Genomic DNA, 12674 nt, shown 5'->3' with positions numbered 1-12674 from the left:
TTTGTCGGTGGAAGTGCTGGGCACCAATTGTTGCTGATATGCAGTCTAGTTAGATTAATGTTTGATTCCTGCACTCAAAATTATTGACTGGCATCTTTAATTATAGTTGGTTTTGTTCTTACTGGTAGCAGCATCCGTCTAGTTGAAAGTTCTTTCCATTGAAGTCAAGTGAAAGTAAGGTTAAGGGTATGGATCAGGGACTGGAACGGTGCCTAGTTAGGATGCGCATCAGGATAAATGTCAGCATGGCTGCAGAGAGCTGAGATTACCCTACTGAAACTCTCTCATCAGTTATGCAGAAGGCATCGTGTTTCCCGAAACTTTGAAAGCTTTGTAATGCAAACAAAACCTCGTTCCTGCTTAAAAATATATGGCACAGAAATGCAGTGCCTGCTGCCTCGCTCCACGGGCTATGCCACACTGCAGTCCAGCCCATGCAAAGGACACATCTCCATTAATGTTGAGAACCAAGCAGCACTCCAGTAGCACCATTCCACTGGAGAACCAGATCTTGCAAGGCCACAGTGCTTCTGCCAAAACCTGAATCTGACATTGGTTTGTAAAACTTAGCCTACACACTTGGATAGCGAAGTCACTTTTGCAAAGTGAAAAGCAGACAAAACCTGTGCAATTAGGACTCATTAATGTAGCAGGTTGCTCTGGGCTTACTTGCTCCGTCAGGTAACAGGCATGCAGATGCAGTGACCTCACCCTGGCAGGAGGGACCCAGATGGTTGGCAGCTGCTCCATCCAGCTTAGGTCACCACAGGTACTGCTGCAGCTTTTAACAGCCGTGTCTCCCAGCTGGGCTGTTACGACACCCCCATCACGAGTAAATCGTTTTACAGATGAGGTCTTGCAGTGCATTCTGACATTTGTGTATATCTCTAAGCAGCCTTCAGGTAAGCATGTCCACTGCCTGTGGTGGAAGCAACACAATTAACGACAATTATTTTTCACAATCAAAAGGAAATGCCAAGTCACACAGTTAATGCCATCCCTCTCCTTGCTGCTTTCCCAGATGAAGGACTGTGGGACATGTTTGTGAAGGACATTCCTCGCAGCGCTACCTCCTACACCGTCAGCCTGGACAAACTCAAACAGGGTGTGACGTACGAATTTCGGGTGGTGGCTGTCAATGAATTTGGCTACGGAGAGCCAAGTGTTCCCTCTGTGGCAGTATCAGGTAATCGTGTTTGTGTGATAATGCTTTCCAACAGATTTTCTTACTGGAGGTGGAGGAGGAAGAAAAAATAAAACAAAACAAAACCAGCTTCTCATGTTACAATAAAACACCAAGGCCAGCTTGTTTTTGCTTGTTTCAGGGCAAAATGTTGTTGAGAATTGTTATTTTAGTATGCTCTACTCTCAACAGGAAGAATAAGCTTGTGCCATTTTTAAGCTTGGCAAAGAACCTTCTCAGGAAGTTTGAGAGCGTGTTTACACATAAGATTTCTTGCCTTAAGACTAATTTACAAAGTCTACAATTTGTTTGCTTTTTCTCCTTCCTCCTCTCCAGGTCTGTTGTTTTGTTTACTCTGCTTTCTTCTCTTTTCCCAAGGTTCTGTGATAAGCACTTTCTGTGTTATTTTACATTTAGCTCTCAAGAATGCAGTCTGACAAAACTGCTCATTATATCCTCTGTGCTGGCAATTCCAGCACACTGTGATGCCCCCATTCCCATTCAACACAACAGATTGGTGGTGGCACTCATGGACTCTTCCCACCCTTCCCACTCTATTATGATAATTCCCAGTAAAGAGGGCTAAACACGCTTGCAGAGTCCCTTTGAACAAGGCAGCACTCTGATTTCCTGAAGGAACCTTCAGTGCCTTGAAAAGAAACTTGCAATTCCACTCGGCTTGCCATGCTTGGATAGCTTTAGTTCAATGGGCTGTTGTGAAGTGGGAGAGAGCTTGCCCTTGCAAACATCTTGCTCAGGTCTCCTCTTACCCTTGCAGAGAGGGCTGTACTCCAGGTTGCTTTTGAGCAACAGGTTTCGTCCTCGCTGCGTCAGCAAAGACGGATGAGGAATAAAAGAACCTGAAAAAATGTCTTTGTGATTCAAAGTTCTGGAGAGTCCTGAGAACCTGGCAGTGCTCCAGTATCTGGAGTGGCTTTTATCTCTTTGCTTCTCGAGTGAAAAGCATAAACACCATTCAGTGGTTACCCAGCAGGCAGGAGCAGTAAATGCTGCTATCGCCATCACGGCTGCATTTGTCCTTACACAATTAACCACTTAGCCTGAGAGCTGTCTATGAATTTCAGTGTGAGTGCTACCCTTGCTTTTCTCCTTCAGGACAAGGGCATAGACAGCCCACTTCAAACACGAAGAGTCAGTGTTTTTCCTATCTGTGGTTTCACAGAGGCTGTAGCACAATGTAAGGGGTCAGTGATCATGTCAGTCTTTCCATTCCCAGAAGACATTATTCCCCTGAAGCCGGACACACAACCCCTTCTGATGCTTTTTATAAATAAACTTCTTGTTTGTAAGTTCTCCACTTGAACTGAACTATTTAATTCACCTCCTTTTGATGCTTCAGTATTCATCTCAAATTGCTGCATGAAAGTAAGAGGTTTCCGCTGAGATTCCCAGCCATAAAAGTATACAGCGTTTTATGCTGCCCACTTCAGCTCGCACAGGGAGGTGTAAATTGCACTGAATCTGCTCAGCCCAGCGTGCCTCGTGCAGTTTGCCTGCAGGACTTTGTTAGCTCGGGTTGACCTCCTAACAAATAAAGATTGTGGCTGCTTTTCACTGCTGCAGAAATACCCAGTGATCTGGAACAGATTGCCCACATCATCAGGCTTACAGCAGACGTTAGTTTACATCCGTGGTCCGGGATAGTGAGAGGAAAGAGAGTGCCTGGGTTCAGTGGCAGTGAGGATTTGGGTTGGTCTCCTGGCATCAACTACTCCTCATAGGGTAAACGATAGGGAAATGACAACTGCTCTTTGTGGCTCCAGTGGCAGCACTTCTGGTCAAAGCTGAGAGGTGCTGTCGAGGAGAACATTGCATCAAAAAACCGATAGTACTTAACTGCTTCAAACCACGACTGGGAAGAGAACTCTAGGAAGGGGAAGTTTGTATCATTTTTATGCCTCCAGCTGAGGTCAAATGGAGTGAAATGACTTGAGAAGACACAAAATTCAGGCAACTTCTTTGAACGCCTCTTTCCAGAGCACTGTTAGGGGTCTAGCTCACCGTGGGGGAGAAAGGGAAATTCTTCAGGAGCATAAGGAGTCGTTGTTGATCCTCTTTTGCATTTTCAGCACAAACAGAAGCCCCTTTCTATGAGGAGTGGTGGTTTCTCCTGGTGATGGCTCTCTCAAGTCTGATCCTGATCCTGTTGGTGGTATTTGCTTTGGTCCTGCATGGCCAGAGCAAGAAGTACAAGAACTGCAGCACAGGTAAGACAGCTGCTCTGCATTGTACACATGCTCTCAAGATCTTCAAGAATTAGAAATGTCTTCCCTTTGAAATCTTGATTTCACCCGCATGTGCTCTCTTAACAGGTATTTTGCTTGGCAGAAGATATTTTTACTGTTTGATTTGGTAGAAATGGCTTTTGCCCATGGCCTTGCTGGGCAAAGAGTGCCTGAGCCTGCGAGATTTTGGAAGTTAACCACAGGCTTGGACAGAACAGCATGTGGAAGGCCCAGGGGCTGTAACAAAAGCCAAGGCGTCTGGGTCAAGTGCTTGGCAGAGGACAACAAAAAAATGAATGAGCTGAGACTTCATTTAGCTCAGTTGTCATTCCTGATAGATGGGGAGAGGGTTCTGCTTTCCGTGTCTGTACCCAATGCAAATATCCTATGGCTGTATGTATGAGGACTACATCATAGCTCCCTTATATTAAATAGAGTGCCCAGCATCTCGTGTTCATTCCCTAAGCCAAGCTGCAGTTACTGGTCTGGTGCCAAGGAGCTGGGAGGTGCCTTGGTTATCCAGGCCTGTTGAACTTTGGGGCACTGCAAGGATCAAGATGTGAATTTTCCTTTAGTTACAGTTTTTACCATTCCTTTCTGAAAGGGAAGAGGGGCTACCTGCTCTGGAACTGGGAACGCTGATAGTCCCCTTTTTAAGCACCTGGTTCCAGAGCAGTGAATATTGTTCTTATCTTTTCTTCACCTTATGTGAAAAAGTTGTTCATCTGTGTGTTTCTTTGGTAGCTATCTCCACCTCCAGCAAGAAATTGCTCTGCTGCTAGAAGGCCTTGCCAAAAAGGCCCGTTAGTGAGTCAGATTGAGTGGATGAGTCTTTATGCTACTCATTCTAAGGGATTAATGTAATGAAGGAGTCTGGAAAGAGTCTTCCAGATAGTATTTAGAAATTCAGTCCCAAAGAGAAGATCTTTTCTTTCTTTATAATTCACTGCTAACAAGCGTTAGAAAATCAGATTTTAGTCCCATGGCATATAAGATGTATGAATACCGTGGCATTTTACCAAGTTAATACTATTACATATTTGTATGCACAGCTCATAGGAAATCACTCATCTTCTTAGTTTTGCTGTGTGTTTGGGGCGCAGACAAGAAAAGACACGTCTGACCTGCACTGTCAGGTATCAGTGTTCACACTGAGTCTTAATGTAGCATTGAAATTGAAGTTGAGGATGAAGCACCTGTCTGCTGCAAAGTGGCAATACGCAACTGGTCCTTCTCCGCAGGACACTAGCTGAGCTCACACCTTTGGGATTACAAAGAAGAGCATGGGAGAGAATAAGCTCTTGCTATATTTGATCACAAGAACAAACATATCTTGCTGTATTTTCCCTTGTCCGCCAGTCCCTGTGCTTTTCCCTGCCTTACACTGTTTGTGATTTCTCACACCTATATCTTATTCTCGTTACACTTCTGACATCTTTTTTTCCCATTTGCTGCCCACTAATCCTTTCTCTTGCTTTCCTGCCTTTTTTGTTTGTTTGTTTCTTCTTTTTCTGCCTTTCCTAGTTTTACTTTTGCTTGGCTTCAGTCAGCATTAATGGGATGCATGTCACCTGGTTTAGGACACTTTCAGTGGCCACCTGAAATACTCACCTGGGTTCCATTTGTAGTCAAAAGACAAGCATAAGCACTTGTGGAGCACAGTTCACCTGCATTATTTGAGATACTTACCATTGAATGAAATGCATTCATCCATGACTCCGTCTCTCCCCTACTTTTGCTCCTTCTGCCTGTCTGCACTCCTGATATGCTCCTTTCTTCCACTATGTACTCATTTTTCAGTAACAAAGCTAGAGAGATTTTTAAAAAATAGTGGTATCATAAAACATAATGAAAGGAAAGTTAGCAACTCATTTTTAATCACTCTTAAAGTTGTATCTGGGAGGAAAATGCCCTTGTTTCAGCTGAATCTCTCATTGCCTGGCTCCAGGTAAGACCATCTCCAATGTGGAAGAGTCAGTCACCTTGGATAATGGAGGCTTCACTGCTCTGGAGCTCAATAGCAGACACCTAAACATCAAGAGCACATTCTCAAAGAAAAATGGAACCAGGTAAGAAGCTGGGAACACCACGCTGCTGGAAATGCCTTTTCATTTAGATTCAGGCAGCTATTAAGTAGGCAACAAGGAGACACTGTTGTCTGGTGGATCTAAGGAGGTCTTCACACTAATGCCCAAGTCACTGCTCCAGGCTGTGATTCTGATTTCTAAGCGTGATTTTATCGTCTCTAATTGCATCATTTCAGAGAATTGACACTATCCATACACTCACATGTTATGTTTGCCAGGTCTCCTCCTCGCCCAAGCCCAGGGGGGCTGCACTACTCTGATGAGGATATCTGCAACAAGTACAATGGAGCTGTGCTGACCGAGGGCTTGGGACTCAACGAGAAGCCCTTAGAAATGTCGGAGTCAGAGGTAAGGGTTTGCCTTTGCCTTGCTGAGTGTCACTCACTGCACACATTCGTTCCCAGCACCAAAGACTTTGAAATCCCATTGCCACACCTGCATTGCACTGTTGCCATTATTTGTCTGCATCGATATTATCACAAGTTTTCACAGTGCCTTTTTAGGCAGCTGCAGCAAACACTGAGATTTGGAAGTTATGTTCTTTAGTGATGAGAACTGCTGCCTGCATTATAATGGGAGTAAGTGGGGAATCAGTAACCTGCCAGGGATCTCATAGCAATTACAGTGAGAGCCCAGCATTCAGGTTTCCAAACTCCCCAGTCTACAGGAGCCTTCTGCTTGGGATGTTTTCAGACTCTGTTCTCCAAGGAAGGTGGTTGTATGCCAGCATTACGCATTTGACAGTGCTCTATCTTGTGTCTCACATCTTCTTTAAGGAATAAGTGGTTATGGTCTGTAAAAGCCCAGCAGTGGCCATGGGTGAATAAGCAGACTTCAAGGGACATGCAGACAGGTAAATCTGTCTCTCAAATTGTGTGTTGTCAGCTGAGATCCCGATGAATCTGAGCTGACAGCACAAGAAGCGAGCAGTGGGCCAAACCACTCCAAACCTGACCCTTCCAGCAAGAATAAATCAAGAGCAGCAAGTAGTGAAGGAAGATGACAGTTTTCATCTGTAGCTTTTCTGCACCTGCAGCTACAGCTGCTTTTCCTGGCTACCCAACTCTCACCTCCTGTTAATTACCACGGACAGCCTGCTGCTTTGTGCTGCCCTATCGCCGACCCAGCGTGCCAGCAGCTTCCTTGGCAGAGCTGGAGCTGCTGTCTGCACGATGCACAAGCGCTACCTCCAGATTAAAGCCGTAGTGCTTTGGTCATGTCACTGTAACAACCCAGCATTAAACCTGTCATTAAAACAGTTTGCTGAGCATGATCATGAATTTAGCTCTGGCACCTTCTGACATTAATTTCATTGCCCCATGTGGTATTTCCTGGTAATGCGCAAAAGTCTCCTTGCAGGGTGTCATTACTGCCTTCTATGTGCACTGTTTATACGACATAAAAGAAAGTGTTGTGTCTTTTTTTTTTTTTTTTTTCCCTCAGGCTATTATTAATATTATTTATTTACTATGTATTGCAGTCGAGTCTGAAGGTCTCGATTGAGATTCTAGTGTTTTTGTGACTGTGTCTGCATGTGAGAATGGGAACAAAATATGCCTCTTGTTTTTCCTTGGGGCTTAGATATGCAGCCCTTCTGTATAATGTCTTTGATGCTTGCTTATTTTTGTGGGGAGTGCTTTTAGGCATGAAATGTTAATAGGCTCCCGATAGAGGTAGCAAGAGGAGATGCTGCCTTTTGATCAGCCTGAAAATGCTGTTTATGTTGGCTGGTACAGGCAGGAGATGAGGGCACAGGGGCAGAGGTGGGTATAGATGTTTGACCGCTCTGTTTTCAAATATTCCTGTACCTATTAGCTCTTCCCGTTCATCTTTTCTGCTCTCGGTTTCTGTTCTCAAAGGATATCTTAACAGACAAGCTCTGGTTTTCTGAGAATTTCAGAATCTCCATCATTTTTAGCAGGCAAGAATATTTCCTGTTAAGTGAAGAGTTAAAGATATCTTTTTTATGTAAGAGCTCTACACATGTTCAGTCCTCTGCAGCAAAGGGGATCCTGATGCTATTTTCCTCTAATACGTATTTGCATGGATCTCAAATTCCACTTACTGTGCTGCACAGAAGGGCAGGTAAGGCCAAAAACAGTGCTTTTGCTTCCAACCCATATGTCATCTCTCTGCTTCTTAGTTTTACCCTTGTTGCCTGAAGTGTCAAGATTTTCTGGGGAAAAGAAGGAAGCTCGCTGGCTTCAACTCTCATGGGCTTTACTGAGCACGAAGAAGCCTGAGAGAAACTCTCAGGTTGACTGACTGCATTTGCAACACAGCTGCCTGGGAGCCTTCCTCCTTGCTCCCTCCTGACGAGAAGAGCAAGAGAGGAACGAAGAGGAAATGTAGCAGACCAAGCAGCACTCCAATATTCATAAATCAAATGGTTAACTCACTCCATGTCATGAAAGCCAAGCACCAGCACCGTTAATGAGGTTAAAGTAGTTTAATTGGCAGGTGTGGAGCAAGAGAGTGCTAAGAGTGTAATTTCTAAGTGATTAATAATAATATGCTTTTAGGTAATGAGTCAAGTGGACCAGGCTCTGGACAGACGATCTGAAGAAATTTGGTGCTCACCATTGTAGGGAAATTTGATGATGCATCTGTGATGTCAGCCAGCCAGGGAAGGGCAGCAGGGCAGGGTGTTGTGTATGTTTTTATGCTCACATGTCTTTGTGATACCCCAAAAACTGTTTTCAGGAGGTAATATTCTCATAGATTCTGTGCAGTGTCAGTCCCTGCTGGATGCTGGAGATGCTCTGCTCTGCCAAGCTGCCCGCTATGGCACAACTGATTTTCCCTTTCTCAGCTCTGTGGGAACATGCCATAAATTTCCACTTAACACTTATTGTGGAATATGGCTTAACTTGTTTCTGATGTTTTCAAGCAATTTTGACAAGTTGGGCAGGAGCTGCAGACGAGACGTTCATAGGGAGGGTTCCCATGTCCAGCAAAATGACTTGCCTACCAGGTCAAGCCTACCTCTTTTACACATACTTGTTTCATGTCAACCAAGAGAAGCTGCTGCCATCTACATTTTAAGAAATAATCTCAGAAAGCTGTTTCTTATCCATTCGCTTAAAATAATAATAATAATTGGAACTATTTTTGAATTTCCCATTGACTCAGCTAGCCAACTCTGATTGCTGTTTTGCCTCTGAACAGCATTTGTGCATTTTGTGCTATCAATATAATGCTTAAATAGCCTCTCATTTTCTGTATTTATTGTTTCGTAGGCATTCCCACACTCTGGTTGACAGCCTCTAATGTCATGGTACACCAATCACACTTCAGCCTATGGAGGTTTCCAAGGAAACAAAGCCACCATCGCACTGAAGGGCGATGCAGAGTAGGGAAAACTGAAAACAAAGCAAAAAGCCCTGCAGCATTTCTATTTCCTCAGTAGTTTAAAAACACTAGGAAGTAATCCTCTAATATAAGCTGTCTGTACTGTCATGCAAAACATTTATTTTTTGACTCCTTGACTTTCATTGGGGCAGGCAGGGATCTGGGATCATAACTTAGAAAATTTCTTGCTGCTAAGGGCAGGTATCAGTACCTTGTTCAGAGCAGACCTTTGAAGATAGTTTGGAAACGTGGAATAGTTGGTTCTTGCTTATTTTGAGGGAAATACAAAGAAACCACTTTCTATCAAGACCAAAAAATAGGTTATCCTTCCCAGCATCAGTGCTAACGATGGCGAAAGGCTGAAGTTAGATGAGGCTTTTGCAGCTATATAAGTTTCATGAAAGTCCTCTCTCAAAGGCATTGGTCTTATTTACACTGCATTAGTATTCTCTTTCAGTTGGGATAACAGACTAATTAGGGGACAGATTATCAGCAGGTGGCCTAGTTTGAAAATCTTGGACTTTCCGTCCATGGCAAGTCTATTTCAAGTGGCAGCAGCCCATCTAAAAGTGCTCCCAATATTTCTCCTCTTCATTATGTTGACTTCTGGCAGTCTCAAAAGGACTTGGCTTAGGTACAGAAACTGTATTAGTTCTGTGGGTAAGTATATTTTTCCTAGCAGTGGATAGAAATCAACTGGCTGCATCACTGTTATTGTACCTATCAAGTAATGTGCTCCTTTCCTGGATACATCTCCCTCTCAGCATTTCTTCTTAGACCTCCTGGCCTTTTAACTGCCTTTATGTTTCTTCCCTGTGTCTGTGGGGACGTCAGGAAGACCAGGAAGGAGCCACAGGAAGCGATTTTTTATTTTTATTTTTACTTATGTGTATAACACTGCAACTCAGCTGACACGATCCATCTCTCCAGCAGAGGCTTGTTTCTCTGGAGCTGGAGGAGAGCGTCTGAGGCATTGAGACTGACTTTGGATTGGGGAAGGAGTCGGAAGAGCTGTGGTTGCATTGTGTCGTTGGCAGGGGAGCGCATCCAGGAGTTTATATCTTTAGGTGATGCTCGCTGTTGAATGAGCCGCAGCCATCTGCCTCTGCTCAGGATGCAGAGACTTTTCTGCTGGATGCCGACATCATCTCCCAGCTCCCCGAGCACTTTAAGCCTTTAACGCTAGCATACAGAGCTGCAGCAACACATAGGCTGGTGCAAGGTACAACATCTTGTTTCTTGATAGGAACAGAGGAAAACAGGTCTGCAGGAAAAGTCTGTTGCCTCTGCAGCCTGAGGACCTGAGCTGTAGCTTCTCTCTGTCACGCTGCCACATCCACCATCAGCAGAAGCACTTTTGTTGGAGCCCCTTACAAAATAGACAGGGCTGTGCTGGCAGGATGTTTCCTGCAGCAGTGCCAAGACTCTGGAGCTGCTCTCTGTACCCCTTGGCTGCAAAGTGTTCCAAATCTGGGGATATTCCAGGCACGCTGCAAAAACCACCTGTTCAGGAAGGCCTTTGGAGGGAGACCAGTGTTGTCTTCCCAAGGTTGGCAGCTGGTGCAAAGGAACGTTTTTCCAGGTGATAGATTTGCTGAGTTCCTTCTGGAATAATTGTTAAATGCTGGTGAGGTTTTGTTGTAATATTAATTACGCATCAAGGCACCTGGAGCTTTGCAGTCTTAAAACAATAGAAAGATCCAAAGCATGGTTAACAGAAGGGGAATTCTGCAAAGCTGTTAGCAAACTGCTTTACTCAGAGTTTCAGAAAAGTCTGGGAAAAAATTTCTCAGCCCCGTTTATCACTCTCTGTGCTGGAAAACAGGCACGAAATAGTATCGAAGCAGATATCTCAGCAAAGGAGTGGGATGATGGATGCGGTGCCCTTTTCAGATGATGGTTTGGAAGGCATTTGAAGATTGTTCTTCAGAGGCCATTAGAGGAGGAGAGACTAGTTGTGTGGCAGGCAGGATCAAGGAGGGTGTGTGTTTGCTGTGTGGTGTCAGACTCAGAATGATACCAACCTTCTGAAACTAACAGCAATCACTAGTGGTTGTGAGTTGTGCTTACCCATCTCTCTCTTGTATGTCATAGGCAGCCACCACTGATTTTTAATTGCCTTTTAGGTTGGCTACGCAGGCTATCAGGGGGGAAAAAAAGGAATAAAAGCTTTTGCATGCTCGAATGAGAGATTTCAAGAGAAGGCATGAGATATGGCAGTGACTGAGTAAATGTTTGTGTGCTGTATGGGATGTGGCTGCTATTGGTGGGAATGTCAGTGGGAACAGAAGGGAAATGTGCGCTTGGATGCTATGGGCAAGGCTTTGCCATGATCTCTGTTCAGACGAGATCGATGAGCTCTCCATGCTTCCTGCAGCTGTGTCCCAGAAGCAGTGCTCTGGAGGCACAGAGCTGCTCTGGTTACAGCCCAGCAGAGCTCCTCAGCTCCAGTGAGCTGCCGGTACCGGCTCTGAGGCTACTAGTTGTCCCCTGTACATGTTGTCAGGGGTGAGATCCTGTCTGAGCATGGGCTTGTGCCTGAGCCATGTGATGGAAGCATCCCCTCCTTTCTGGCAGTTCTTTCCCAAATATTGCATTTCTGTTTTCTTCCATCGCTGCTGGTTGTGTGCATTATTACACTACTGATAATCAACTGGAAAGTACAAAATAGAGTTGTTTGCCTGAAATAACTTTTGGTTTTGCTTAACTCCCTCCCAATGATATAACTAATTTTCAGCATTTAATGAGGCTTGCAAGCCAAACTCTGAGCACTGTGCAGGTGCCCTGACCTGAGCAGAATACACAACAGCACGGCAGCTGCTGTGCACAAAAGCATTCTGTCAGTTCTTGCATCAGAAGTAGAGAGATTCTCAATTGCTGTTGCAATTGTGATCACTTTGATTATATCAGAGAGTCATAGAATGGTTGGTTTCCCTACAATTACTCTACCCTTCTCTGTACCTTCTGTCCAAGTAGGGAGCTGTAGTCTTGCTGTGTGGGTTCTGCGCTAAATTAGAAGGGATTTTGTAGAATCATAAAATGGCCTGGGTTGCAAAGGCCCACAGTGCTCATCCAGTTCCAACCCCCTGCTGTGTGCAGGTCGCCAACCAGCAGCCCAGGCTGCCCAGAGCCACATCCAGCCTGGCCTTGAATGCCTGCAGGGATGGGGCATCCACAGCCTCCTTGGGCAGCCTGTGCCAGTGCCTCACCACCCTGTGTGGAAAAGTTCCTCCTAATATCCAACCTAAAGCTCCCCTGTCTCAGCTTAAAACCTTTCTTTCTCTTGTCCTTTCTCTGCATCTCTTATTGAAAGAGATCATCAGGGAATTTCCCCCTAGCAGCAAGGCCTGGCTCAGCCAGAGCACAGCACTCTCCTACAGCCAGCATGTGTTACACTTGGACTACAACCCATCCTACCCTAAAATTATCGCTTTTGTCAGCTGGTGATATTAATCTTCCCTCTAATTTCTTTCAGAGCAGACTGAGCTAAATCCTAGATGCTAACAGCTGATTTTTTTTTCCCTTATACTCCAGGCCACCGACTCAGATTACGAAGACGAGCTGCCAAAGCATTCCTTTGTGAACCATTACATGAGCGATCCCACGTACTACAACTCCTGGAAGCGGCAGCAGAAAGGGGTGAAGCACCCAACATCCTACAGATACGAGGAGTGCTCCGCCAGCGAGACAGAACCCTATTTCCAGACTGTCATCACGACACAGAGCTCAGGAGGGGTGTACACCCCAACGGGACAGCCTGCACCCGGCTCCCGGACTCCAGTGACAGGCTTCTCCTCCTTCGTCTGA

General features: G+C 45.1%; 1 protein-coding gene across 1 annotated transcript in view; it reads left to right on the top strand.

The window, feature by feature from the left end:
* Positions 1 to 12674, top strand: part of SDK1 (sidekick cell adhesion molecule 1) — a gene marked incomplete at both ends in the record, with an annotated part of 357418 nt that extends 344744 nt beyond the window's left edge. Inside the window, 5 exons of the mRNA XM_079542659.1 lie at positions 1022 to 1186; positions 3274 to 3411; positions 5378 to 5498; positions 5735 to 5864; positions 12402 to 12674. Of these exons, the coding sequence (XP_079398785.1) occupies positions 1022 to 1186; positions 3274 to 3411; positions 5378 to 5498; positions 5735 to 5864; positions 12402 to 12674 (827 nt within the window). The remainder of the gene's footprint in view (positions 1 to 1021; positions 1187 to 3273; positions 3412 to 5377; positions 5499 to 5734; positions 5865 to 12401) is intronic.

Source organism: Tetrao urogallus (genome assembly GCF_951394365.1).
Source record: "Tetrao urogallus genome assembly, chromosome: 15".
Lineage (NCBI taxonomy): Eukaryota > Metazoa > Chordata > Aves > Galliformes > Phasianidae > Tetrao > Tetrao urogallus.
This window is presented reverse-complemented; position numbering and strand designations above follow the sequence as displayed.